This window comes from Trichoderma evansii, assembly GCF_050947405.1.
Source record: "Trichoderma evansii strain SZMC 28006 chromosome Unknown GGI43scaffold_1, whole genome shotgun sequence".
NCBI lineage: Eukaryota > Fungi > Ascomycota > Sordariomycetes > Hypocreales > Hypocreaceae > Trichoderma > Trichoderma evansii.
The window spans coordinates 3,062,714-3,089,847 of NW_028145205.1; the positions used below are offsets into that span (position 1 = coordinate 3,062,714).

Here is a 27,134-nt window from a genome sequence, read left to right on the forward strand (position 1 = left end):
TATTAGCGATTGTGTTAGTAATAACGGAATTCCATTTTTAATAATCAAAAGTTCATCTAGTCTCGAGTAGCTGAACTTGCGTGTCCTATTTGCCGTGCTCCCAAGTATATTCGGACGTGGGGCCGTATCGGAGCCGAATACATGTAATACCAAAAACGCCAACTGGTGGGTAAAACGAATGACAGCATCTCAACTCCGCAAGCGTTGACGCTGAATAATATCTCTAGTAATCACGATTTGGCATCAAGCTACGTCAATTCTGTAATTGACAGGGCAAAATTAAGATTCTTATAACAGTCAATACCACACCAGCATGCATATCTGTAATGAAAAATCTATATCTCAAAACTCCGCTGGCGTCTCGAGAGCGGGAGGCCGGCGCTAACGATGCTGATTGGTGGATGGCCTCGATCCCTGCTACCGATCTCCGCGCGCTGCCCCAGTCTATTTGAATTGCTGCAGCGCTATTTGGCGATAGGCTAGCCTAATAGGAGGAATGATGGAGGTTTTGAGAAATGTTGAAGGAATAGCATTGTATCAATGGATTTATACAAGTTTTTCGTGGTATTGTTCTTTTTAAATACATGGTGAGAATGGACGTAGTGGCCGAAAGGAACATGTGCGGCTTAGGCCTGATACCTCTCGGCCCGGGCTGGTTTGGTCTTGTGCCGCAGCTAGATACGCCGGTAGATGACATGCTGGAGCTTATGCTGGAGCTTATGCGTGTGGTATTAGCTGTTTGTTTTATTAGTGGACTGGCAGATCAGATTTCAATGCCAATATTGCGGGTCTTGGTTGCTAGCGCTAGGTCAGCAGGAGATGTAGCGCGCGCGTTTGAACAATCAGTCGGATTCGTTTGTGCTATCTATCCAAGTGCTAGGTTGTAATTGTAGTCAGCAGTGATCCTTACTGCTTCATAGTATGTTCGATTGATCTGCCAGACGGAGGATCGCACATGTGAAGGATGCGAGGTTCCGATTAGTCTTGGTTCTTACGATGCTACGATTACTTCAGCTACTAGCCAGGGATTGAAGAGCCTCGCTGCTGATACACGGATTGCCGTAAAACGATACGTGTGTAAGTGGCGCCATAGCCCTATGTACTCCGTCGCCTATGGGTTCGTGGGCATAGGGTTTGCGGGCGGAGATGTTCTATACACTATTGCTCTACCGGAGCCTTAATTCAACTGAGGCACTCCTTTTCTGCCAGCCCACTTACAGCCCTCCATGTATATATACCCCTTGCCCACCCTCTTCGTTCGGATCAACAGCTTGTACACATTTGGATAGCACACTTCTCGCACTACAGTCCATCTGTGAGTAATCTCAAACCACAAATCACAAAGAAAATAACATACACAATATCCCGCCAAAAATGAAGAACATTGTCATCCTAGGCGCTGGCGTTGCCGCCGCGCCCCTTCTCCGCCAAACCATGCGCAACGTTGTTCTCAAGGAAAAGGACTACAAGATGATTGTCGTTGCTCCCAACACTCACTTCCACTGGCCCATTGCCATGCCCCGAGTCATCGTGCCTGGTCAGCTGGCTGATGACAAGGCCATGATCGATCTCCGGCCCTTTTTCAAGGAATACCCCGAGGATAAGTTTGAGTTTGTTCTCGGCGCCGCCAGTGCCATGGATCCTGCCAGCAACACCGTTACCGTCTCGCCCAACGAAGGCGGTAGCCGTACCATCAACTACCATACTCTTATCATCGCCACTGGCAGCTCATCCCCAAACATGCCATGGAAGGCCATGGGCACAACTGAGGAGACCAAGCAGCGTGTGCATGAGCTACGACAGCAAATTGAGAGTGCCAAGACCATTGTCATTGTCGGCGCTGGCGCAACCGGCACTGAAACTGCGGGCGAACTGGGCTTTGAATATTCCAAGACGGGCAGAAAAGAGGTCTATCTCATTTACAATGACAGACTACCACTCACACCTCCCACCATAGATAGCGTCCGCAAAGCGGCCAAGAATGAGCTGGAGAAGCTCAACGTCAAGCTGGTCCCCAATACTACCGTCTCTTCTGTCGAGCAGTCGGGCAACGACACAGTGTTGACTTTGACAAGCTCTGACGGCACCACCAAGACACTCACGACGCAGGCTTACATCCCCTCTACTGGCCTTGTTCCCAACGCCTCTTTTGTGCCTGCGAACCTCTTGGATAACAGGGGCTACATTAAGCAGACCAAGGCTCTCCTGGCAGAGGGCTACAACAACATCTTTGTCGTCGGCGACGTGGGCAACCTGGAGGCCAGCAAAGTCGGCACTGCAAGTGCGCAGACGATTCATCTCGTCAAGGCACTCCCCATCTACTTCAAGGGTGGCACAATGCCCGCATACAGCCCCAGCACCATGGAGATTTCCGCTGTTACGCTCGGAAGAAGCCGTGCTACTGGCCAGATGGGCTCGTTCAAGCTCTTCAGCTATCTCATCTACTATGGCAAGGGCCGATTCCTGGGCACAGACTATTGCCACCTGATTGCAGCGGGCAAGAAGTCTATGCTGACGAATTTCGAAAAATAAAAAGGGGAAAATGGAGTGAAGGTGAAGGAGTCGTGGCAGTGGTGGAAGACGATGACTGTGCTAATGAGGATGTGCTAGAGTGTGGTTTGTTACGTGTGGTTACCGTTGAGGGTTGGCTCTCTATATTGCCTCTTTCTTATTTTCCTTTTTCTCTTTTTCCTTTTAATCATTAGATATCCACTCTTTGTTTATAATTTTCTTTGTTAAAAGATGATATCCAATTTGAGAAGTTGATTACACCTAGATATTTGTGTTTGTGTCCTTCTGGGTGACAGATTTGTTTGATGCTCTGATACTTCTTTTGCTTATACTACGAGGCAATAGTTTGGAATAGTGGAAAATAAGTATTTTTTGACTGCAATTGATTCTCGCTTTTGTAATTTTAGTGAATTAATTAACAAAGTGAAAGACTGTAGGTTGTAGAAGCTGCATTCATTCATGTTATCGTCAATTGACGAGATGAGCAAACGTGTACTGTACCTATTAGTACCATCAGCAATTAGGACTATACGTGATCATTAATCACTGCCTGCCTATCAAGTAAACAATACGCTTCCCATTAGTATAGACATGTATATAGATGTATGAAGTATAAAGTATAAGAATGATAAGAATGAGTCTCAACGTGGTCGAGCCCCACCCGAAACGGCGCGGAACAATAGCCGCCAAGACCCACCGGCGCTTTCCATGTGCGCCTGGATTACGGAGCATTCCGTACATATACAAGGAACTTGTACCTGTGGCTGATGCTGCTAATGCAACTTTAGCTCGCGATACCGCGAAGCTTGAACTTTGGATCTCGCAGCCTCGCGCAAACCGAGTGGAGGGGAGAAGTCGAGCGCTTTGGCATCCTTCCATGCTGCGTCCGCCACAGACCAGAGCGCTCCAGTGAACACACTCCATGGCTGTTGTAAACGAAACTATAAATCGCACTTCAATGGCATCAAACAGCCCGTGACGGCCTTTTTGCTTTCGGTTCGGCAACAACCACCCCAATCGATCGACGACCTCTCGACACCACCCGACGTTACATTTCTCCCGACTCAGCGACGCATCTATACCAAGCAACTCTTTACTCTCGAATCTTCATAATCAATTACCGTATGTCTTTCACCCAATCGCCAAGAGCGCGGCAAATCATGGAGGGGCGCCTCACGACCAGCGAGGCCCTTCGCGACTCTGTCAAATACTGGTCCAGTTTCGTCTCCAGATGCCTGACCAAGCGCCTCGACGCGAGTACCTTTGAGGACTATGTCCGACTTGTCCAAGCCAAGCATCGGCTCCCCCCCGAGATCATCGCCGACTTTTTTATGCGGCCTATGAAATCCAACTGCGTCAGCCCCGACCCGCGCATCCCTCCATACGTCTCGGTTCTCACCAGGCTACGGTACACCGATGCAGTGTCCATTCTCCGAGCATTGTATAGGTACTCTTCGCTCCATGCGCTTGTACCGGAGCAAACACAACAAGATGGAAACGAGGCCAATGGAGAAGGAGCCACCGACCAAGATGCCAAACATATATCTTCCCTCAGGTGGAAGAGCTCGTCCTGGCTCGAGGAGGTGATGTTTTATCATGTCATCAAGCTCCTCGTTGAGGGAGTTGCTTTCAGAGATTCTCGCACGGCATTGGAGCTCATCCATATTAGTTCCAAGTGGATGACGCTATTCACTTCGGCATCCAATTCCATGACTGCGGACATGTTGGGCGGCAGCTTGCAAGATCCTCAGGTCCGTCATGATATGGAGACTGCTTGGGGCGCCCTTGTCCCTCTGGTGCTTCGGCTGGTTGATAATGCCGCCTTTGTCAAGGTCATTAGTCAACCGTCTGCCAAAGGTATGATGCCGTCGTGGATTACACCTTTACTTTCTCGTGACATTCTTACATACTAACCATCATGTTTCTCTTTGTCGAGTAGGAGCTCGAAAAGTGTTCTCAGAGAGCCTTGCGTCTTTTGTACAGGTCATACAACAATCACCACAGCTGCCACAATTCCAGCAGTTCATCAACAAGCTCGAACTATTCAGAACCGAAATTTTGACTCCATTAGACCCGGTGGACAAGAGCAAGCAGGCTGCCAATGCTGTTATGGACGACATCCTAGATTCTACAGTGGGTGTAGATAATTTGGTCATCCCGGAGATACCAATATCCAACACACGCGCAGGATTATACGTATATCTTAATGCTTCGGTGCGTTTATACATCCTCAACTCCCTTTCCCTTTACGATATTACGTGCGTACTAACCGTGTGTTATTAGCTCGTTGGCCGGCCATTAATAGATGACCATGCCTTATTCTCATATCTAAATAATAGATATCAGGTATTTCCCCCTTCTTATACAGAATAAAGTCTACTTTACTTACTCTATCTGAAGGGAGATGTCCAACAAAGTGCTGTTGATCTGATTTTGGCATCTTTTGACCTGCTTGCAAATGCCGTCTTCAGAAATGAGGGACCCAGAGATGCACAGCTATTACGATCCTTCTTGATAAATAAGGTGCCTCTGATACTCGCCCAACTTTGCCCCCCTGGCTTTTCAACGCCTTCCGCGGAGTTTTGTATTACCCAGGCACTTCCTCATGTCGATACAAGCGTGTTCCCCACGGCATCACTCATGTTTGATGAATCACGTAACAATAATCCGTATACAGAGAGTGTCCGCGAGGAGTTCTGCTCGGCTTGTGCTCTCCATGGGCTGATTGAACGAGAGCATGTAGAGCGGATCTTGGGAGAAAGCTCCATGTCATATGAACCTTCCCAAGAAAAGTATTCCAAGGAAAAGCTAGTTCAGAGCTGCTTATCGGACCCAGACAAAATACAAGCCCTCATTCGCGACATGGATAAGATGGATGGCAATGTTGGAGCAGTGTGTCAGGCGCTTGTAGAGGTTTGTTTAATCCCGTATCTTTCTCAAATGATGATTGATGAATTTTACATACTGACAAGAGGCAGCTGCTGAGGCAACTTTGTCATAACAAGGAAACAATGTCACTAAAACTCCTTTGTAGCCAATTGGTACAGAAGCCCCAGTCCCTGGATGTTCTTCTCCTGTTTGAGAAGCTGCCGAATATTTTGGAGCCTATATGCCAGCTATTGGACGGCTGGCGATATGAAGAAGACCAAGGAGAATACCAACCTGTCTACGAAGAATTCGGAGCTATTCTACTTTTGGTGCTGGCCTTTGCCTACCGATATAGCCTATCTCCAGCAGACATTGGCATCATTTCAGCAGACTCAAATGTTGCCAAAATTATTGGCCGGGCTCACATTAGCCGTGAGCTGGATGAACTCTCCGAGCAAGAAAATGGACACCTCGGCGGATGGATTCACGGTCTTTTCGACAGCGATGCTGGTGGGCTCGGAGATGACTTGATGTCATCATGCCCTCCCGCAGATTTCTATCTCCTCATTGCGTCACTCTTTCAAAACATTGTCATTGCATATACCCAGGGCTTTCTGACCGACGACGCCCTAAGGTCTGGCGTGGAGTGTAAGTTTCAGATTAGTTGTGATGCCTCTGTTCATAAGCTTACCAGTCATAGATTTGATCGATACGTTTCTGCTGCCATCCCTTATACCTGCGATTCGGTTCTTGTCCGATTACCTCTGGGTTGAACAAAAGGAGCAGAAGTCTATTATTAAAATCTTGCAGCTCATCCTGCTGCCCACTTCCATCTCCGGCGAAGCTACTACCATGCTTGCCTCGGTAAAGGGGATAGTTGCGAAGCCCCTAGAGCACTCACTGCGAGCTTACCAGCGGCAAGATCCAAAGAACCAAGATATTGAGCCACTACTGAGGGTTCTGAAGGACAGTTTACCATTTTCGAGGAGAACAGGGGCTGCTGAGCATCAAGAGCTAGAAATGTGGGCCATGAGTTCCAGCAGCGGTCTCTGGGGGGCTGCCAAACACCTGATCCAGGGGCTTGTTCAGTGGTGTGTGCATACTGACGAGACAGCTATGCCAACCTCATATACGCATCGACAGGTTATTGCAACCCTTAAAATCATAGGCGCCAGTAGGTTTCTACGGCTCATCCTGGAGGAGATCCGTCAGCAAACTCTGGCCGGCAACGGGAGCGTTGTCTATGATGTGGCCACGGCACTGGTCTGCGCTCCAAACGTCAACAATGAGCTCCCGCCGACGAGCGGTCTTTTAGATGAAACAGGAAATATGCTCCCGATACTACAGCGACCGCTTACCATACGGGAAGTATTGAAGATGGAAGCTGAGGATTACAGGAAGCTGCAAAAGGAGGACGCTGAGCTGGCAGAGATTGTTGTTCGCCTTCATAGGAGGGTTGAGGCACAGATGGTTTTACCGCCACCGCCTATGCTGCAGGCGGCTGATATGCAATTAGACTTGGCAGGGGATGGGACAAACCTAGAAGATTCTATTGTTGTCGCTGGTGGCGTTCAGGGCGATGGCACGATGTCAATGGATGGTGTTGGAAGTCTAGATATGGGCCTTGGTGGCATTTCGTCTGACTTGGGCCTGGGACCGGGTAGCAGCGGCGGTCTGGATGCTTCGGCAGAGGCAGATTTGTTTGGCAGCCTTGACGACACTGATATGGACGTATTTGATGGATGGGGCGGGATGGATCTTGGGGGGCCGTGAAGGGGAAGTAGTGTTTAGTGACGGTGTGACTAGCTGGCTTTGTATTTGGCTATTAGAGGGATGGGCGCATTTGTTGAGGGGTCTATTGCAGTTCTCGTTTTAGGAGAAGCTGCCTGTATGCGGCGCTTCAATGCGTATGTTAGATATACCAATAGGGGCAGAATATCATGATTATGCGGTGTATTCAGAGATGAATCGGTGGAGTAGAAGGAATTCGAGAATACGCATTGTCTGATAGTAAAGATGACATGTCTCATTCGTACTATATTCTGGGTAAGCATCGTAGCATTCCACTCTGCATCGCTGTATCATCCCGTGTCCATGTCCAGCTTCCAATGTTCCATTCTGGGCACACGATAATTCCTAATCCGGACAAGGCCCTTCTTTCCGGTTCCAGTCCCAAATGGCGCGAGGTTATGTAAGCGTGGGGCCCCTCCACGAGCTGTGGCCACATTTCTGTTAGTTCTAAACTGGGGCCATACAAATCAGCTCCAACTTCTCCAAACGCCATTCCATCCATTCTTCCTTTTTCCTTCTCTCAATTCATCTCTTTCTCTTTTCTTCTCCCTCCCCCCGTCTCTTCGGTTTATCAATTGGGCCGAGCCGAGCCTGGTTCGCGGTCGTCGTCATGCTGTTCAAGTCGTCTCTCCTCGCTTTTCTGGCCTTGCAGGTCTTTGGCGCAGTTGCTCAAGAGGTGCGTTTTTGATTTGATTTGCGTCTTTGAATCCCCCGTGGAAACTCGTGTGACAATGAATTTCTACGAGATCCTTCCTTGGGGAAACAGACGGAAATAAAGAAAGATTGAATCACAACAGATGTAAAAAGTTGCCAAACTAACGCGCCGCAATTAGGAGCCTGTTGAGCCAAAGGTTGAGCCCGCCGTCCTGAATGCCGATATCAGAACCTCGTTCCCCGATTCCGACATCCTCGGCCTCAAGCTGGTCAATGGCCGCACCACGACTGCCCTCGTCGAGGTCACCAACAACGAAGATGGTCCCATCCAGTTCCTCTTCGCCAATGGCGCCCTGTGGACCCCCGAGGACCTCGCCGAGGACGTCCCCGCCTATCAGGGTATCGTGCGCAACTTGACTGTTGTTCAGTACAGCCTGGAGATTGAGCCCGGCGAGACAAAGTCGTTCCCTTACTCGTTTGTGCTCGACATGATGCCCCAGGATGTCCGTCTGCGCCTCCTCGCCGTCTTCACCAACGCCAAGGGCTCCGTCTTCCAGGTCCCTGCTTATGAGGGCAGCACCTCTATTGTTGAGGCTCCCACCAGCTTCCTCGATCCCCAAATGTATGAGCCAATCTCTTATTGCCAACCCCCCCTCCCCCCCCTTTTTTTTTTCAGATGACTAACAGAAGAAATCGCAACAGCATCTTCCTGTACCTCGTTCTCACTGCCGCCTTCGGAGGCACCCTCTTCTTCGTCTACAAGACCTGGATCGAGGCGCTGTTCCCCCAGGCCAAGAAGACTCGCGCCCCCAAGAAGACCGTCCAGAAGCCCGTCGATCCCGCCGATGCCCTCTCTGGCTCCGAGTCCGCCGGCAAATCCTACGACGAGAGCTGGATCCCCGACCACCACATCAACCGCCCCGTCGCCAAGCGCGTAAAGTCTAGCGCCAGCAAGAAGAAGCTTGTCGAGTAAATAGGATTGCCAATGGAATGAGGCGATAAGAGAGAGAGGTTAATTCCTCTTTTTACTTGTCTGTCTTTTCTCTTCTTCTTCTTTCTTTTATTTTCCCTACCTATTCTTCTTCCTGTATAACTCTCATTTTGGGGAATGGTAGCGAACTTGTAATGTGTAGCAACATTTCCGTTTAGCAAAATCTTTCTTTCCAAGAGTCAGCAAATGCCGACCAAGAGATTGTCGAGATCGTGGGTCTGGAATTAGTAACGGATCCATGGGTTTGGAGATACCAAAAAGAAGAAAAAGACAGTGTTTAGAACGAAACTATGTATAATATTAAAGAGAAAAAATGATAATGACATTGATTACAATTCATATTTTATTCATATACATGTATCAATTTGTAGTGTATATTCGCTTGTCTATCATAAATCATTCATTATTCGTGTGTGCAAGCTCAGGATGGCTCTGTTTGGATTGGCTTCATTTTCTTAGTCCATCTTTACTCGCTTGTCCAAACAGACACTCCCATAAGTCGCTTCGATCCACCATCTCTCCAGCAGATCTATCCTTACTCATCAGCTTCGACAAAGCAGCCTGTTCCAGCTCCAATGTGTTGGCCTCTTCAATATTTGCGTCTAGCAACTCCGGCGTCGATTCCTTCGATTTGGATTTCCCCTTGAGGTTCCTACCCATGTGCTCCATGCGCCGTCGCACCGAGAGGTTGTAAATCGACTCCTCTACCGTCCCGGATACAATGTAGAGCCATACTGTCGTCTCGTGCTGCTGTCCGATTCGGTCCACACGGGCAATTGCCTGTAGTTCGAGGGCAGTGTTGAGGAGGGGCTCACACAAGAAGACATGGCTTGCGTTGACGAGATTTAGGCCGCTAGAATGAGCTCTTGCATGGAGAAGAAAGCACTCTACGGCTGGGTCTTCTTTAAATCTCTTAATCCCGTCAGGATCGTCAATTGATGCGTATCCAATACGGAAGCGATAAAAGGCGTTGCGGAGAATGTTCAAAAAGTCTTTGTATCTAAATAATTGGACACGCCGTTAGTTCAGGCACATTTTGATGATGCGGCAAGCAAAAGGATAATAGGGGACTCACTGTGAAAATACAATAGACTTTGCGCCTGGATCAGACTCGCGTAGCCACATAAGATGCCGAACCAGGGTATCAACCTTTGTTGTAAACGAAGGGCCATCCAGCTCAATATTCTTCATCCGCTCAAGCTCTCTATTATCAAACTCTGAATAGAGCACAGTTTGTTTTGAAGAGTCCCGACGGCGCTGTGGGCTATCGTCGTTGGAGCTTGCTTTTGGTACACCTGATTCCTCTCCATGAATCTGGAGTTGCTGAGGCTTGATAATAATGTCGTGCAGATTATCCGGCTTAAGGGCCCTCTTACAGACAGGGCAGTTGCGGTGGGCCTTGAACCACATCATAATGCACTCCTTGCAGAATTGATGGCCACACACCGTTAATACGCCGGTTGCGAATGGCATTTGACAAATAACGCACATTCGAGGCTCGTTAGACTTGGATCCGGTCTCCTTCAAGCTCAGCACTGGCGGTATATAATTAGTATGGAAATAGGAAATCTAAAGTCGATGAGAATTGCATCACACTTACAGTATCGGTGCTTGGCTTCGTTGGCCAGCAGCTTTCTATGAAGGTCACCAATGGTTTTTCTTGCCTTTTCAATAGCCTCTTCAGTTTTGGGAGTTTCAAGTGGTACCACGTCATCCGAGACGGCCTGTAACTGTCGATAATAATCTAATCGAGCATTCATAGCCCTTTTGAAGATTTCCACCTCCGCTTCCAAAGCTACCACTGCCTTGTTTTGTTCGCCAAGCAGTGTCTGAGTTGTCTTCATCAAGTTAGACGCAATCGTAGACTCGAGAAGTTCTCTCTTGGTAGGATCCGGATCTCGAGTGAGTCGAGATAACAAGCTACGGAGATCGCTAATGGCGGCGCGCATAGACATATTTGCCCTTCTGGGCTTCGCCTCAGTCCTTTTCTGAGCTAGATCGAGGAGCTTCTCTGGAGCAGGTCCTTCGCCTTCGTTCGCCATCTTGACCGCTGTCTCTATCTCATGCCTCATCAGTCCATTTGCTTGGCCCGAAACAACAAATTGGCGATCAGCGACAACAGCCCGAAGAACTTGGACATAAACCATCAGCTCATCCTGGATTTTCGTAGCATCTATAAGCTCTTCTCCAGTAGTCTCTGTAGTATCCTCTTCATCAACAAGTGGTCGTAAAAGGAGTTGGATAATTTGTTCTCTCCAATCGTCGATCAAATTTGCCTGTTCGTTGAGGTCCTCGTAGAGAATCTGGAGGTTGTCAATAATACTCCCACACTCTATTCCGCGCTCGCTGTTCACAACAAGTTCCGGTATCTCAACAAAAGACTGCTCTTTGGCTGTTGATGCGATTTTTTTAATGAGCCGCATTGCTTTCCGTTGACCTTGCCCAAGTATCTTCCTTCGAACCATCTTGGCACTCTCATAACCATCGTCCTCGAGCTTTTTGAGGTGTTGAAATTCTTCCGAATCCGGCGGTGTCAGCTCTGGATTATCTCTAATTTGGAAATATGCATTGGCGCAGAAGAAAATGGCCTTGTGATGTAGCTCTAGGCTGGTTCTCAGCCGGTTCTGCAGCTCACCAAGTTTTCCTTTGTTTCCGAGGTCTTCCTCTGCTTCATCCTCTAATTCAATATCCGAGTCTGCTGAATCCTGCGCCCTCTCCAAAATTTCGTCCATATCTTTAGCGCTTCCCTTCTCTCGGAGCGCGTCTCGAAGTGCTTCTTGAGCATCGGTTACCAATTTGGCGGACTCGCTTTGCACCTCTTCCCAAATCGCCCGAGCTTCCTTAACCCGAGGACTGTTTTCAAATAGCTGACCAAGTACCAACTTGCTCGAAAGATATGCTCTTTCATCAAGTCTGATGGCAATCTCGCCTTGCTCCAACATAGCAGTCAATACTTCCTCCACTGTTCTCATAGGATGCTCCTTGCCTCCCAATACTCGGCGTCCGTAGACACCAACCTCAGGGTGAAGAGCAGTTTGTCTAAGTCTGTTGAGCCATATCCTCATAACATCTTCGAATTCTTCCTGGTTCCACTTCTCGACAAGAGGTTCACCGTCTGTGCTGAGTTTGCAGGCTTCCGCCATTTCTTTATATAATGACTGGTAATGCTGCTCTTCTACTGCGGTAAAAGGCATGCTTATAACGAATCTTCTCTGTGGAGGCAGAGCTATCTCATCTCTTACAGACGCTTTCGTATGTCGAATAGATATCGACTTGAAGAGCTGTTGAAATAATGGCTTGTAGTGGGCAGTGAGTGCCTGCCAGATCTGTGGTGTGGAGCAGTAAGGTTCATATCTCAAGAAGGAGAGTAAACCAAGTAGGTCTTTGACATCGTCTTTGACTGGTGTTCCGGTGACGCCCCAGGCATTTACTCGAGGGATTACTCTTGCTAGTGCAGCCGCCTGGCTGACACCGCTTTCAATCATTTGCGCTTCGTCAAGACATACTCTCCACCACATTATTTGGACAAGCGGAGAAAGGACCCGGCTATATGCTCGTTCGTGCCTCCGCGACCGCTCAGGGGGGCTGAGTGCAAAGTGAAGCTCGGCGGATAGTACGCTGTATGTTGTCACCACCACATCGTATCCCGCTAGTTCGGCTACAAGCCTGGCTTCACCATCCTTATCAACACCTCGACATCCTGTGTAATGTTTCACGCGTAGTCCAGGGGCATGGCGGGATAATTCGGATATCCACTGCTGCTGCAATGATTTTGGAGTTACAATAAAAGTCGCGCCGCTGGGAACAAGGTGCTCTTGGCCTGGTAGAGGTTCCGGAGGGAATTCCGCTTGGCGCCGATGTAAAAGAATAAGACTAATCATTTCCAGAGTCTTTCCTAGCCCCATTTCCTCCGCTAAAATGCCACCTTTGACGAGTTTGCCGGCTTCATGGTACGGTGTAGGATCTCGGGTAATAGTTTGAAATACATCACTTAGGTATACCTTGCCGCCGTCGGCATCATTCACAGCTCGAAAGAGATCTAGATCTTGTTTTCGCTCTTCTTCTAACAAAGGCTGGACAGCTGCGTCTTGGGAAGTCCATTTCACCCCTTCTCGGCGTAATAGCCATTGTAGCGTTCGCCTTTGATAAGGATAAAGAGTAGCATTTAGGCCAGAAATATCAATGGAGAGGGAATCAGTATCATCTTTTGACGGAATGTGTGCTGCGTTGTAGAAATCCATCGGTGACCACGAGGTCTCGCCGTAAGCGCTCCCATTAGGGGGGAAGAAAGTGCGGATCAGCTTTTCGCTGTATCGTCTCTCATTATTCCGCCTCAAGTACGCATACAGATTTGGTGTTTCATTCCAAAAGAGATGAAAAGAGATTGCCAAAGAAGCCAGCCCCTGATGTCGCTTGATCGAAATGTCAGCGGCAGTCCAAATCGCACCAGCGGTTGCTTTCTTTAGACTAGATTTTCCAATATCGAGTATATTATCCACATTTTCATCTATTTCTCCTCGTTGTAGCATTATATGGGCTTTTAAGAGTCCGAGACGACTGGCCGATCGAGTTGTTATCGATAAACGATCATTATTGAGAACGAAAATGAGCAAGTCCTCAATACCGTGATGATCACTGATGGAGTCTAGGCTACGGGTATCTTCACATCGGCGCGAGAACGATATTTTGGCTTTTGCGATACAGACGCCGTCGTTTGGTTCACGATCTACTTTGCGACGCTTCGATGGAGGTGGCTCAAGGTTACTGGAACTATCTCCCGTGTTCCCGAAAGAATTTGGAGTTGACAAAGAATCGAAAAAGTCTAAGAATGTGGTAGGTAGAGTATCTTGAAGGCTAAATGTTAGATTTACTAAGTTTTGTGAAGAGTCACGGATAATATGTAACGAACTCACCATGGGGTCCTATGTCGAATGTGGATGATGTCGCCAAGAGTGTGCGCGCCGGCTTCCTGGGAGCCATGTTGGGCGAGTTGCGTCGGGGATGTATACTTTTGGCTATCTTGGATGGTTTGGAGATAGCCCGCCGTGATATTTGGCAGACGCGCAGGTCGCCATGATGGATTGGAAGCGTGAAGAAGCAATGATGCGACCAGTTACTTTTAAATAGTGATTCGAGGCGTTATCAATTGGATAATTAAGCCGGGCCAATAACGTGGCGCTGATAAAGAAGCTTCAACATCACCCCACTATTTTTCATGCAGCCTTGCTTAGCTAATATCTTCAAAATCGAATTGACCAAACCAAGAAAGTTCGCATATCATAGGATCGAACGAGTGGGCTTGAGGAGGATCGCTGGTTTCAATCCCGTTCGCAGGCAAGTTAATTGCGGTCACAACATTTGGTAATTCCTATTTTACCCGATTATCTGTTAATTCGGCCGAAAGACGTTACTAACGATTATTCTTAAGATTTCCGCACAACAGTCACGATGAAGTCCGGGCTATCAACAGCGACATCACCCTTGCGATTTCTTCGCAGCACCAACTTCCTCGGTGCAAGCCAGGCACGATGGCTCCATAAGACGAGACCGGCCCCGAAGATCCCACAGCCGAGGCCATTCGTCCCCGATGTTCAGACCTTTCTTACACTCATTGGCCGTGGCCTGAACAAGCACGCATCCAAATTCCCGTCGTGGGAGTCTCTCTTCTCTCTCACCTCCCCACAACTCAAAGAGCTTGGCATTGAGCCGCCTCGTAACCGCAAATACTTGCTGCAATGGATGCAGAGATACCGAAAGGGAGCCCTGGGACCGGGCGGAGACTTTAAGTATGTCACGGATGGCCAGGCTCTGCTGAAAGTCGCAACCCCACCAGCTTCTGTCATTAGCGATGCCAAATATGTGGTCAACGTGCCCCAGGGTGAAGAAGCTGTTATTGCAGACTCAGACGTCCTGCCACGCCCTAATGGCTACACAGTTAGGGGACTCAAGTCAATAGCAGGACCATATGCGATCCCGTTGCCGCAGCAGTCTGGCGCAATTGTCAAGGCTACAGAGGGCATGTGGGAACACCGCCAAGGCCGCAAGATTGATGGTGGTGAGAGAAGAAGGGCAGAGATTCGATTCAAGAGACGGTCGGTGGAACGAAGAGCTGAGCGTGAAGCAGAAGCATTGGCAGGCTTGTAAAAAGGAGCATTTTGAGAGGGCCTCTGAGGGCTGGCGCATTGTATATTATGAAAATTATGTAACAAATCGTTCTTATTCCAGTGCCAGCAATTGGAGCACTCTCATCTCATGATTTACTGATATTTGCAAGCGTCCCTGTGGACCATGTACAAATTTGGGAAGCTCACTTAGAGTCAAATTCAGGGATGGGCCTAAGAGGAAGAAAAGCCCATAATATGAGCCTATGGTAGCGCTACTTTCGGCAATCGAGAAGCTTCAGGCAAAAGTATCAAATCGGTCGAGAGCGCAATGCTTCGTGATGTGTGAGATAGTAAGTTATATCCAATCTACGAAACCAACCTTCCTTGACCCTTTTTTTCTCAATTACAGCATCATTACAACTTTATCGAAAATTATAAGTGATTTTTACAAAATGCACTTCCAACAATCTCGATATATGTATATTTCTTCCAAAAAGCGGCAGTTGGAATTAATATTGTTCACAAACGGCGTGTCTTATTCGACAGAGTTGCAGGGTCCTGCTTGGAGAAAAGCACTGAGATCGACTCATACTCTGGAGATAGTCTCATAATCAATTCATATGACAATAAAAATTATTCTAATCAATGGATGCTGGTGTTTCGAGACGATTAATGCAGAACTCAGGTATTTGCATCCCCTCTGTCTATAATTACTAGGGTGCCAATTTATGGGTAACAAGCTAAGCATTTTAAGCATAAAATAGGATCGCTTGGCAAATGCCAACTATTACCACAACCCTGATGCGACAGTTTTTATCTTACATCACATTAAAACACTAATTAATAGGCATCATTCAGATCTTTTTCTACACCGACTAAACGGTTGGCTAATGCTGGTCAAGTAAGTCAAACTCGCTAAATGCTCGCCCACGTCTGGTCTATGCACGCTACTAACCGAAGTATTGATAGTGAAATTGAACCATTGAACCCCCTTGCATTTTCGCAGCTCAACACTGGCAAGCGCCCTCAGCCGCAAAAGAGGCTGGAGTCTAGACAAGTCATACCTGCTGTCAGCTAGCAGTATAAGCATTTGGACTGCATGATGGCTTAATGCGGTTTGTCCAATCAACACTGCCGTATTGCAACATCCCCGGCTACTCCAAGTCCAAGTGCCGGTGCAACTAGGCATCAAGACGAGAAATAGGTGTAGTGTCAACAGCGCATCGCGGCATGAGTTAGACTCAAACTCAATGACGATCTCGTCTAGGAGCGGTGGCCTCTTAGGGCTGAATCTCCTTGACCATTTAATCTTGCCATTTGACCATCGCCTCTGAGGGCTGAAGAACGCTACTCAGGAGGAAGCAAACATTAGGCTGACAGCCAAGCCATGGCTCGCTCACCGAGCAAATAGTAGCTCAAGGCTTCGCGTGCCACAATATGCACGTCCGCCACGTTGTGAGAGTATACTCGTCTTGGCATAGGCATCCTGGTTGGCCTCGCTGCCCGTCGAGCTAGAAGGGACGGTCTGGCCAGGCCTGGCCTACCTGGCCTACCTGGTCCAATGCCCTGAGCCACTCCTATATTAGTCTCTGTGCGCTCTCTGTGCGCTCTCTGTGCGCTTGAGCCCGTGGTAAATCTCAATCTCAGGTTCTCTCTGTTTCTGCCCATCGACCTGATCTGTGAGACCTCTGTGATACAGCTTCCAGTACTGCGGGTGTACAAAATGTGGAAACATGTTGTCGCAGCTGTCTCGCTCTTAGCTGCAGGGAGAGTAACCCTCGCCCAGCGGTCCGGTAACGAATCAATATGCGACTATTATGCCACCCAACGGTATGGCGCGAACAACAGCACCACCCAGTTGCTTCTCGTCCAGAGCATCGTCACTCTTGCCTATGCTGGAAGTGCAGGTCTTCCAAATCCACCAGACGATAGCTCTGGCATTTTCAACAAGGGCCGTTTTGATGGGATGGATGTATATCTCCGGCCTTGGTTTGATGGTTCAAGTAAGAGTTTCCCTTCAACCAGTATACGCCACTTGACCATGTACTTTCTGGGTTAACAACGACGATATTAAATAGAAGCGACAACAAATCTGAACAATCAGCCGGTTGGCATCGACTGGTTAGACGGGGGAGCTACTGGTCCACTGTTGTCGTTCTTGAACGGCTCAACCAATTCTGTCAACATAAATAACTCGACGAATCAATTGTGAGTTTCCCTATTCTTGCAATCACTTCTGTCAGTTATCGTTCCTTCGTTCGCCACTGACATTTCTTAACTTAGCCGTCTGTTTACCCATTGGTTCACGGCATTTGGCTTCATCTACGGCTGTAGCCTCGCACCGAAATTTCCACGCACGGCCGACGCTGGCGCTCCTCTATCCGCTGCTTATGTTCATAAGTTTATGAACCTGAACCAGACAGACATCGGATATTTCATCGATCAACTTACTGTGGCTAGTAAATATTTTGGTTTCTCAGACGAAGATGCTCAGACGCTGGATACTTTTATGAATGCGAGGTACAATGTGCGGTGCGCCCCTCCTATCAACGGCCAGCTCTACTCCCTCTGCTTCGCAGAGGAGTGTCCGCTTGCACAGCCTCAGCCCGACTGTGACGCATATAAGGACCTTTCGCCGGGTGGAACGAGTAATGTGACAGTCGTGACAACTACGATAGCCCCGACGCAGGCAACGCCCACTTCAGCCACTACTACGGCTTCCTCTACGACCGCGGCAGAAAGTACAAATTCCAATTCCAGTTCTGTTGTCCTATCCAATGGAGCAATAGCAGGAATCGCCATCGGTGGCGCAGCCGTCTTGCTTCTAGCCCTCGGCTTAATACTGTACTTCCGCCGCCAGTCTAAGAATCCGCAGATCGTGCCTGTTCCAGTGTCCTCTGGTGGTTACGGCTCCCCTACCTATCCTACTCATACTCATTACAGCACAAACCCACATACGAGCATGGCATCTACTTCAGTCCCACACGAGCCGTATATGGGAGCGCATAACAGCGGGTCAGGGTTCTGGGCACCGCCAAAACCACAGGAGATGGGACAGAACATTCAAGAGACTGTGATGGTGAGGCCGGCCTCCATGTCACCGCCGTTAGCTGAGTTGGCTGAGATGGAGAGCCCTTGATTCTCAACTGTGGTTGCTGTTGATAAATCGTTGCATTTGAAGGCGTGTAATTTATACTTGTCATTTGTATTAGTCAAACATTTTCTTTGAGGGATATAATACTAGAACTAGGTTGAGAAGAAGAAGGATACTGACAGCGCTGAGGATAATGATAATCATGGATATGCACATCTGAATTAAGATGCTTATTCTTGCAGTGACCTGGTATCCCGTTCTGCTTGATAATCGTCTATTACTCACCCTACTAGGATTATCGGGCCTCAATTTGAGCCATATTACCGGATAATGGCTCATAACTTCGTATATCTCGTATAAACACCAATCTCTATTTAGCAAAAGCGACTCATTGGCGATTGTCAAAACGGGAAACTGATGATCATGATCTTAAAGAAGAAAGTTGACAAAGACCCCAGCGAGAAAAAGTTTTCACAAAACAAAGCTATCAGCTATGCTTATTTATTACCTAAAAGATATTATCAGCTTCTTTACTCTGAAAATAGTGAAGAATATGCTGTCCTTGCTGAGTAGCTAAAAGTAGTATGATATCATGCCAGTCAACGACAGGAGACTGTGTTCAGTTGATGATAACGAAATTGAGAATAAGAATAACAAAATGACTAAAAAAAATACGTTTGACGGTCGAGAATTCAACCGAGAAATAAAGAACCGAAGGGAGAATGCAGTTCGAGAAGGATCACTCAGTGCCTTCAGCTGAAAACTAGGGTATATAAGATTCTTGTCTTTCTGGTGAGAACACGGCATGGTGTGAGGAGTTTTTTGTGAGAACCTATTCATCCAGTCAAGATATGAGCCCGTGCCAAGCATCTATAACTTTGACCTTCTCTATTTGTTCTTATCAAGTATGTCTCTTAGGTGGGGGCAAAAAGCTCTCGAAGATATGCAGAGCTAAGTATGTAGGCTAAAGAAGAGAAATCCTGTGAGAACTAAGAATAGGCAAACCTGTTGAGATTGAGCCTCAGTCCCTCGCCCTGGATACTCGTCGCGGCTTAGTGTAGATTGCCGAGCCCCTTTCTATGGGTAGATACATGTCCTAATTTTATTGCCTATCCGAGCCGAGGTGCTCTTGGCAGCCCTACGGGCTATGCAGAATGCCATCCGCGCTTTAGCTTTAAAGGACGGGAACACATGGCACACAGGGGTGAAAGGAAAATGCATGTGACGTGTCGTAGCATCGTATTTGCAATATGTGCCGCTACTAGTGGTGATTCGGATCATAAAGCTGTACAAGTACTAGTGGTCTTATCATGTGTTCTGCAGCTGTATATTGTGATGTTGAGAAGCATAACGCCGCATTATGCGGATAGGGGGATAAAGGAGGGTTGACTGGTATTTTCATGAGGAAACCATTTAGGCAGCAGAGTCATAGTTCTTTCTACCAAGACTAATTGCTGTATCATTACTGGTGCAACGGCCAAAAGGATTTTCGAACTTCATGAGTATGATGCTACGGCAGTACAAATAGACTCCACCAAGGTTCAGTTGGCATGCAGACATCCGGTGTCACCACTTCATCTCGAGTATGGGTGGAAAGGACCATTTAGGTGGTAGGAAACAGCTTAACAAGGCTTAGACTTGCCCGAAAGCCCAGTCGAGCCTTGAATATGCAGGAGATCCTAATACGACGACCAAGACAAAGCTGCAGGTATGCGTGGTCATTGTGGTGCCTGGCAAAGGCGCGTGGTTTTGGTGTCAGTCACCTCTTCGCTTGCCCGGTTAGAGGCGAAGTAACCCTACTGCAACTCTAGACTGAGAAGCTGAAAACTGATCTGACCAATGCGAATGGTTCCTTGTCTTATTGGTGGAATAGAGTGCAACACATTTGGTCGAGTTCGGTATTCACGTCGGCAATAGGGCGCAAAAAAATGACACAAAAAAATTGAGAAGCTTTTTGCTTTTTGCCGTTTTTTTCTTTTCTTTTCTTTTCTTTTCTTTTCTTTTTCTTCAGGTATGTTTCTTGTTGATCCTGAGAGACAATTGTGAGATGCGGTACTGTTTCACTTGCGTATTGCCAAGCTTGATCCTCTGCGTGTCTATTTCTCATCTAATTTGTATTGCGTGCAAGTAGAACGTGCGAAAAGTAATACGTATTTTGTTGCCTTGAGATGCGACAGCCACGGAGACGCAAGATTTAGCAAGGGCGCTGACGCAAAGTGGGAAGGGATGCGCTGCTTAGCTCGTGGTCGTATATCTCGGTTTGGGTAAAGTAGTTTGGAATTCTATAAGTCGGGCTGAGCGAGTTGGAGGGATATTTGTGGAACCTTTGTAATGCTGTCTGCCATTGGCGCTCCTAGCCCTGCCTTCGGCCCCCAAAAAACCGTTTGGCCGATGTGAAGAGTCACATCTTGAGGGCTACTAGCAGTACAGTGCCAGCGATTAGCCTGGCACCACGGGTAGGATAGCCGATGGCTCGAAACGGATACCGCCTTTGTGTGTGTCAATTGCTGAGGCTCAGCTCGAGGAAGAGCCAGGATGCGAAGGCGACAACAGATATGGTGGTGGTGGTGATGGCGATGATGGTGATGGTGATGATGCCGTTGGTGGTGGTGGAGAAGCAAGGTTGAAGATGGAAAAATAAGAAATAAAGAAAAGGGCCCGTCTTTAAAATACAGGCACCTGACAATTCCCAGGCAACTTCATTATACCTGGTGCCTACTTCGTCTCCTCTGCAACTGCCTGCTGCAGTGAAAGGTACCACTACCTACTACCTACCACCACCAGTTATACAAGCAAGTTGCTGCTGCTCTTCAGTGCTTGATTCACCTATAAATAACCCCCCCAATGGGCAGTCTCTGGCACCCAAGTGGCTCTTGGCGAAGCAGTCCCAATTTCAGCTCATTCGCCGAGTTGCCCAACTAATTCTCTTAGCTGCCTTAGTTGTCCATCTAGCATTGTTTGAGGGAAAGTGGGCATGTGCGCAGAATGAGGCAGAAAGAATGTTAGTGGCTGTGTCATTTTCTGTTTCCTTTTCTTTGGCTCTGTGCTTTTCTCACCCTTCCGACACGGAGGAGATTGTGAAATTGCCGTAAGCTTGTTTCCATACCTCATTCTAAAACCCCCAGGCTTATGCCACTACTGAGCCAAAGCTGCCTCTCCCTATAATCGTTGCTAGCCTCTATTATCCTCTCGGTAAGCTGTCTTTTAAACATTACCATAACAACTCGGCCCCATAAAAGAAAGCTTGTGCACAATATTGCGATTGGCTTTTATGCCAGGCTAAGCTTTATCCTTGACCTTGTTCGCAAACATCTATGCCATATCCAGCTCTAGCGCTGCCCCGTATAAATGGGGTGTGAAACACTACCTACGCTACGCGTAAAAGACCATATGTCAACCTCAGAGACATTCCCATCTACATGTACTTCGTGATAGGTCTTTGGCCAAGCAGTTGGTTAGGATTTGTCCGGCTGTTCACCAGTAGCGGCGGCTCTTGTGGCAGTCAAAGCCCGCTTTCTAGCGCCACCAAAAGCATATCTCCTACTATTAATATCCATACTATCAAGTATCTTGGTAGTGTTCAATGCTAGAGTAGCAGCAGCGCCATGTGTCGGACAATAAACAGAGATGGTCCTTATTTGCTGGGTCGTATCAACTAATAGCATCCCCTGCCGACAATCCCCAGGAGGATCAGCCTCCCGACCTCCCTCTCACTGCCGTCTGCCTTGGGAATCCGGATAGCTGCAGCCATATCGCCGTGTCCCGGAAAGGTAATCCCATGCCTATGCCTGGCTTGCTACCGAAGGCTCTTACGAGCACTAGCTTTAGCCTAGCACAGCAGCCCTGTTTTCCAACACCGCTGTTTCTTCACCCTTGCTGGGATGAATTCCTTCTAGGCTATCGCCGCCGGACATCGGCCGTGCGAATTCGAGCTCGTAAAGCCCAGAAGACGTCACCATGTACTGCAATCTTACGCCCTCTACACTCGCATCCTGCGTATCGGCGACTGGACCCATCCATCCAGCAACCTGTGCGCCATGCCACCCACCAGGTGCCACGCACGCTCATGGTTTGCCTCTACCAGCCGGGACCCTGGAATCCTCGCCAGTGGGGACCTGAGAATAGAGTACCGCAGATCACTCGACGTGAATGGATCCATTCACGGCTGTCGCTGCTCGAGGACCGGCGACTGTGCTGGGATCTGGGCCGGGGCAGTTCTGGGGCAATGCTATCACAGGCCAAGTCCAGTTTCACGGCACAGAGCCGCCTCGCCGTGCCATGTCGGGCAGCCCCCCATTCAGTGACTGGTAATTACCTATAACCCCTTGACAAGTTCCGACACCACGCATATCATGACTTGGAACTGCTCTTTTTCCACGCCACTCATCATTTCTCACCAGCATACCCAGGAACAAATATTCTATTCTATTCAGTGGTATTTCTCATTAGCACGTGCTCTATCATAAGCGTGTACGAGTTCTGAATTGAATGTCATTTGTACAAATCCCGGCACTCCTAGGAGCAAAAAAATTCATCACGGATTGGACTTGACTTATAAACCGGCTGACTCAAAATTCTCATTGAGACTGAACAGCCCAAACATTCTTCTACGCTACAATCCAGCAAATATCTCAGCGTTAATAAAGTCATTCTGTTACTATGCCGGCAGCTCAAAGATCAGAAAGTATCTCGTATAGTCCCGACGTCATATCCAGCAAGAGCAACAGTTGTCCTTCACCGGTCAAAAGAAGCAAAGCCAGTGTACAAGACGCAGAGTGGTCTGATGTAACAGACCCAGAGGAGAGGAGACGGATACAAAATCGTGTTGCACAACGCAAGTTTCGTATGTTCCTCCAACTAAACTCCGGCACGCGGTGCTCCTTTTTCTGACCTTCTGACTCACAATAAATAGGGACAAAAGCTAGAGAGCAAAAAGAAAGGGCGGAGCGCGAGGCTCGAGATAAGGAACATGCTGGCAACAGCTACCGTATTCCTGACTCAGACGACATCAACGCAGAGTCAGAGCTGTCAGGCTTGCCTTGGGGCAGCATGAACCTGAGTCTCTTCGTAGCTCGAGGACACGAAGCCGAGAGCCGAAAAGTCAGCCGTCGAGGCATACACCAAAGTGACGGCCTCACTTCTCCGAATTATACGTCATCCTTTAACTCTGATATGCGCCAATCTGCCAGTTATAGTAGCAGTGGTGCTAACGATATTTATCTGGAAGAAAACCCGTATATCTATGATGCTTGCTTTATCGGCCAAGCTTTTCCCACCTTATGATGACATGGCCTTTTCCCCTTTCAACTTTATTTGTTCTATACACTCTTACTTGAGATTCACAACTGTCGATATTTTTTCTTTATGATCAAGACATCATGTATATATATATTTCTCTCCTCTGCGTTGAAGCGTGGGCGCACATATCGGTTGCAGAAACGGTGTTCAGGATCAGTACATCTTGCATCCTGGACTAATGGATAAGATACGGAGTTCATTTTTCAAATTATAAAGGGTAGTCTATATAGGTGGCCAAATATACAAGGTAGAATACGCTACTTGAATGGTGTGTCAGACAAATAAGAAGTGCCAGGAGAGCTGCTTTCAGTTGAAGCTGGAGCTGGAGTAAGGCCAATACTACCTCAGACAGATCAGCAGCGGCAACGCCTTTGCCCTAATTTCAGGGACTCAAAGTCACACACAAATTCGCGCTTTATACGGCTTCTGGCGGCTTCGATATCGGACAGGGGCTTTTTGTGGCCCTTGATCTAGATTTGTCCAAGCGGGCAAGCCGATCATCTAAGCCTCGCCTAGGGCGGTGTTCTGCTTGTATGCAGGATCCTATCTGCACAAAATGTGCGCCACAAAATACCAGCCCTGACCTAGTTGTAATTCAATAGACAAATAGAAACTCACTGAGATCCGCCCTATCTTTCTATAGGTTTCTAGCTCATCCAAGTGTATTCAGGAAACTCTAGGAACATTTTGGTCTTAAAAATACCCAAGCTTCTCAATGAGGCTTCTAGATGATGATAGCTATTGGTGGGGACAAATAATGAAGATCGCCAGCTAGGCCATCTTAAGCAACCATCGAAGGACGGGAGATCTACTACAGATTCTTCTCTTTATAGAAGCTTTTTCTTCTCTTCTTTTTCTTGTCCCTTGCTTGTTAACTAATAGGTGTAGAGAAGTGTTAGTTATTCCATTAAAGTAATGCAAATTATCCACCACCACTCTATACTTCTTCCAGACTACGCCGAGTGCTGTTAGCTCGAAAATGAGGGTTCAGCGCCCACTACAGCTACTGCAATTATGCTCAACATGTCGTTTTGCATCTGTCTAAATTTTGCAAATATTATATATTATCTCACTTTACACTAAAAATTTCGCAACTAGACTCTGCCCCTGTCTATCGTAGATGATCAAAACCCCAACGACTGAGCAACTCAAGAGGTACACGGGTTTACTTATACTGTGATCTCCCAAAAGAGTACTTTTTCGGAGCCTTCCGCAGCGCTATCCGCCTGGCAGGTGCCACAGCTCTTCAGTTCCTGCTCACCCCACCTTCCTTCCGTCTTTCGGCAATCTTCCCGCATAGGTACCTTGCACTAAATGTGGGGAGCTGCCCACCGCCCGGCAGAAAGCCCATTATTTTTTTTCGATTGCAGCAGTTATGGTTCCAGCTGCGAGATCACACTCGATACTTTACATCTTCTCAAACGCTTCAATTTGACCTACGAAAGAGCTGTGCGTGATTTCACGACTGAATCTTTCCGACAATCATTATCTGTCCTTCATCAAAGCTCTGTTTGAATTTTGTCTCTGTTTTTCCAAGTTCCAGTATCATCATGGGTGCATCAGCTACTGATGCGCAGGCGCAGGCCAATCAAGGTAAGGCCATTAATTTTACGGCCAGCTACGTGTTGGAGCTTTATTTTCATCTTATCACCCCTCTTACATAAAATACTTCTATGAACTCTTCCTCATATATTTTCTTTAGAACGCAAACTCAAGAAGGAGGCTCGTAAAGCTGAGCGCAAGGCCAAAAAATTGGCAGAGTCTGGAGACGGAGAAGAAAAGTCTACCAAGGCCAAAAAGGCCAAAAAGGCAGACAAGAACCCTGCCCTAGAGGCACAGATTCTGCTGGCAGAGAAGAAACGCGATGAGTGCTTGGAGAAGTCGAAGACTCTTGAGGCTGAGGCCCAGAAGTTGTTGAAGCAAGCTGAAGAGGCTACCAAGATGTATAAGCAGATTACTAAAGCTCTTGAGGTGAGACACCCCCCTCCAATGTCTCTTTTTTTTTTTCGAGGATGTCAAGAGAGAGCTAACTCTATCTACAGAAAATAACTGAGAGTGGCGACAGCAAACTTCTTGCAAGTCTCATCGGTGATGCCGGCGATGATGAAGACGACGATGAAACCAAGGAGGAGACCAAGAGCGAGAAGAAGAAGGACAAGAAGAAGAAGAGAAAGAGCGGTGACATCGAGATAGCCAAGGTGGAAGCAGCCGCGTCCGCCGAAGAGGACAGCGATGCTGAAGAGAAACCCAAGAAGAAAAAGAAGCATTCAAAGTCGCAGTCTGAGGTGACTGACAGCAAAAGAAAGCGACAGGATGATGCGACCGAAGAGCCGACTGGCAAGAAGGGAAAGAAGGAGGAGATCAACATCGAAGGCCTCGAAGGAGGATCCGCACGTCAAGACAAGTTTCTCAGACTCCTTGGGGGCAAGAAAGCCGGCGCCAGCATTGCCAAGCCAGGCAGCATCGCCGCTAGCAAGAATGACTCAGTCAAGGCCGAGGCAGCCATCCAGCGCCAGTACGAGGCCGGTATGCATCTGAAGGAGAGCGGCCAAAAACGCCGTGGGTTGGGTGCGTAGGGCTGCCGCATGCGTTGAGCGATGATACCCTGGCATAAGTTGCCTATCAGTCGCTTGTACCATACCGTGTATCATATTTGTCGTTTCGTTTTGCTCGATATATTTGCATCAGTTGATCGCGTTGACTTGAAGCCGATCAAGGTAACATGGCGTTTGACAGAGCTCACAGGAGATACCAAATGGAATTGAATTTGTCTTTTGCTTGTTTCTCTCGCTCATCAAAGCGCCTAAATACTAGATGTACAATGCCAATGCGCCGTAGATCCCCATGATATAAGAACTCTAGGAAAATGTTGCAAGAAGGGCAGGATACGCAGATGAAAAGTCAATGTTACAGCAGCGCCTGCGGTTAGCAAGACACTGATGGCCCCTTCGGTTTCCCAATTATCCTCGCCTCTTGCGCTCAAACTCTCTTCACCTCTCTCTCCTTCTGCTGTCTAAAATGCCACACCCGTTTGCTTTTTTCTGGCATATTTTCAAACAATGTTTTTTCTTTCGTTTTTGATTCTTTTTGTTTGGTCTCGATTCGGATTTAATAAGGCACAATGTTGAATTACAGGCCGAAGAAGCGCGACAAGGCTTCGAATACAAGTCCGCCAAAGATGACGAAACCGAGGATGACTAGAAGAAGAAACAAGTAATTGGTTAGTGCGAGAACAAATCCGGTTGGACGAAGAGTTTCGAATTGGGAGACATACCGAGCCAGAACATGGAAATAGGCGACTTGGGAGCTTCCTTGGTGCGCTTCTTGATCTGGTCTTCAGACTTGCCTCTGCGGGCTTCCTGGTCCTTGACGAACTTGGCGTTGCGCCGTCGCTGCTCGAGAGTTTGGGCCTGGGCGCAAGGGGCGCGCGTTAGAAATAATGTCTTTTGCGACTCAAGAGCTCTTTGGAGGCGTTGAGGACTTACCATTGTGACTGTGTGTGTGCGTGGTTTGTTGTTATTGAATGGTGGTTGAAGTCGTGAAAGTGCAAGCTAACTGGACAGATTTGGTTCCAGAAGCTCGGACGGGAATGATGCGATTCTTATAAAGACTTAAATTGGAAGGGGGAGGGCGGCGAATGTTTTTCAGGGTATCGTGTCAAGTATGCGAAACGGTATATTCTTGTCCAATAAGTTTAGGACAGATTGGTCCTTCTTTTACGAAGGCGCGAATTAGTGAAGGAGTGTGGAAAAAGAAAAAGGGTATATGGAGCAAATGCTAAGAGAAAAAGGAACTGTCCAAGGCAAAACAATGTCAACTTCCA

At 47.8% G+C, this 27,134-nt stretch overlaps 11 protein-coding genes across 11 annotated transcripts; 9 read left to right on the top strand and 2 right to left on the bottom strand.

The window, feature by feature from the left end:
* Positions 1–477: 477 nt before the first annotated feature.
* Positions 478–1,301, top strand: GGI43DRAFT_391777 (uncharacterized protein). Its single transcript, XM_083204479.1, has one exon. It carries the CDS (start codon positions 585–587, stop codon positions 885–887), a length of 303 nt encoding a protein of 100 aa, XP_083066602.1. The 5' UTR covers positions 478–584; the 3' UTR covers positions 888–1,301.
* GGI43DRAFT_33941 (NAD(P)/FAD-dependent oxidoreductase) lies at positions 1,132–2,598 on the top strand. Its single transcript, XM_083202107.1, has one exon. It carries the CDS (start codon positions 1,375–1,377, stop codon positions 2,530–2,532), a length of 1,158 nt encoding a protein of 385 aa, XP_083066603.1. The 5' UTR covers positions 1,132–1,374; the 3' UTR covers positions 2,533–2,598.
* Positions 2,599–3,341: 743 nt separating this feature from the next.
* Positions 3,342–7,389, top strand: GGI43DRAFT_391779 (mediator complex, subunit Med5). Its single transcript, XM_083204480.1, has 6 exons — positions 3,342–4,368; positions 4,451–4,725; positions 4,795–4,857; positions 4,912–5,424; positions 5,490–6,027; positions 6,080–7,389. The coding sequence occupies exons 1-6, from the start codon at positions 3,636–3,638 to the stop codon at positions 7,150–7,152; spliced, it is 3,195 nt and encodes a 1,064-aa protein (XP_083066604.1). The 5' UTR covers positions 3,342–3,635; the 3' UTR covers positions 7,153–7,389.
* A 245-nt stretch (positions 7,390–7,634) lies between these two features.
* GGI43DRAFT_391781 (uncharacterized protein) lies at positions 7,635–9,168 on the top strand. Its single transcript, XM_083204481.1, has 3 exons — positions 7,635–7,846; positions 8,004–8,446; positions 8,527–9,168. The coding sequence occupies exons 1-3, from the start codon at positions 7,781–7,783 to the stop codon at positions 8,795–8,797; spliced, it is 780 nt and encodes a 259-aa protein (XP_083066605.1). The 5' UTR covers positions 7,635–7,780; the 3' UTR covers positions 8,798–9,168.
* An 8-nt stretch (positions 9,169–9,176) lies between these two features.
* On the bottom strand, positions 9,177–13,929 carry GGI43DRAFT_33958 (E3 ubiquitin-protein ligase IRC20). The gene is made up of 4 exons (XM_083202108.1): positions 13,729–13,929; positions 10,416–13,661; positions 9,891–10,350; positions 9,177–9,815 (listed from the first exon to the last, which is right to left on the bottom strand). The coding sequence occupies exons 1-4, from the start codon at positions 13,793–13,795 to the stop codon at positions 9,263–9,265; spliced, it is 4,326 nt and encodes a 1,441-aa protein (XP_083066606.1). The 5' UTR covers positions 13,796–13,929; the 3' UTR covers positions 9,177–9,262.
* A 148-nt stretch (positions 13,930–14,077) lies between these two features.
* On the top strand, positions 14,078–15,523 carry GGI43DRAFT_391784 (mitochondrial 37S ribosomal protein mS41). The gene is made up of 3 exons (XM_083204482.1): positions 14,078–14,176; positions 14,244–15,269; positions 15,329–15,523. The coding sequence occupies exon 2, from the start codon at positions 14,264–14,266 to the stop codon at positions 14,957–14,959; it is 696 nt and encodes a 231-aa protein (XP_083066607.1). The 5' UTR covers positions 14,078–14,176; positions 14,244–14,263; the 3' UTR covers positions 14,960–15,269; positions 15,329–15,523.
* An 852-nt stretch (positions 15,524–16,375) lies between these two features.
* Positions 16,376–18,093, top strand: GGI43DRAFT_34001 (uncharacterized protein). The gene is made up of 3 exons (XM_083202110.1): positions 16,376–16,922; positions 16,998–17,127; positions 17,203–18,093. Exons 1-3 carry the CDS (start codon positions 16,643–16,645, stop codon positions 18,056–18,058), a joined length of 1,266 nt encoding a protein of 421 aa, XP_083066608.1. The 5' UTR covers positions 16,376–16,642; the 3' UTR covers positions 18,059–18,093.
* Positions 18,094–21,697: 3,604 nt separating this feature from the next.
* On the top strand, positions 21,698–22,503 carry GGI43DRAFT_34151 (uncharacterized protein). Its single transcript, XM_083202132.1, has one exon. The coding sequence runs from the start codon at positions 21,792–21,794 to the stop codon at positions 22,332–22,334; it is 543 nt and encodes a 180-aa protein (XP_083066609.1). The 5' UTR covers positions 21,698–21,791; the 3' UTR covers positions 22,335–22,503.
* GGI43DRAFT_34152 (bZIP transcription factor) lies at positions 22,504–23,324 on the top strand. Its single transcript, XM_083202133.1, has 2 exons — positions 22,504–22,856; positions 22,926–23,324. The coding sequence occupies exons 1-2, from the start codon at positions 22,673–22,675 to the stop codon at positions 23,294–23,296; spliced, it is 555 nt and encodes a 184-aa protein (XP_083066610.1). The 5' UTR covers positions 22,504–22,672; the 3' UTR covers positions 23,297–23,324.
* Positions 23,325–24,715: 1,391 nt separating this feature from the next.
* Positions 24,716–26,066, top strand: GGI43DRAFT_391804 (small acidic protein family-domain-containing protein). Its single transcript, XM_083204483.1, has 3 exons — positions 24,716–24,904; positions 25,014–25,282; positions 25,354–26,066. The coding sequence occupies exons 1-3, from the start codon at positions 24,862–24,864 to the stop codon at positions 25,885–25,887; spliced, it is 846 nt and encodes a 281-aa protein (XP_083066611.1). The 5' UTR covers positions 24,716–24,861; the 3' UTR covers positions 25,888–26,066.
* Positions 26,060–26,979, bottom strand: GGI43DRAFT_34172 (RAMP4 family protein). The gene is made up of 2 exons (XM_083202134.1): positions 26,586–26,979; positions 26,060–26,508 (listed from the first exon to the last, which is right to left on the bottom strand). The coding sequence occupies exons 1-2, from the start codon at positions 26,797–26,799 to the stop codon at positions 26,441–26,443; spliced, it is 282 nt and encodes a 93-aa protein (XP_083066612.1). The 5' UTR covers positions 26,800–26,979; the 3' UTR covers positions 26,060–26,440.
* Between the last annotated feature and the right edge of the window lie 155 nt (positions 26,980–27,134).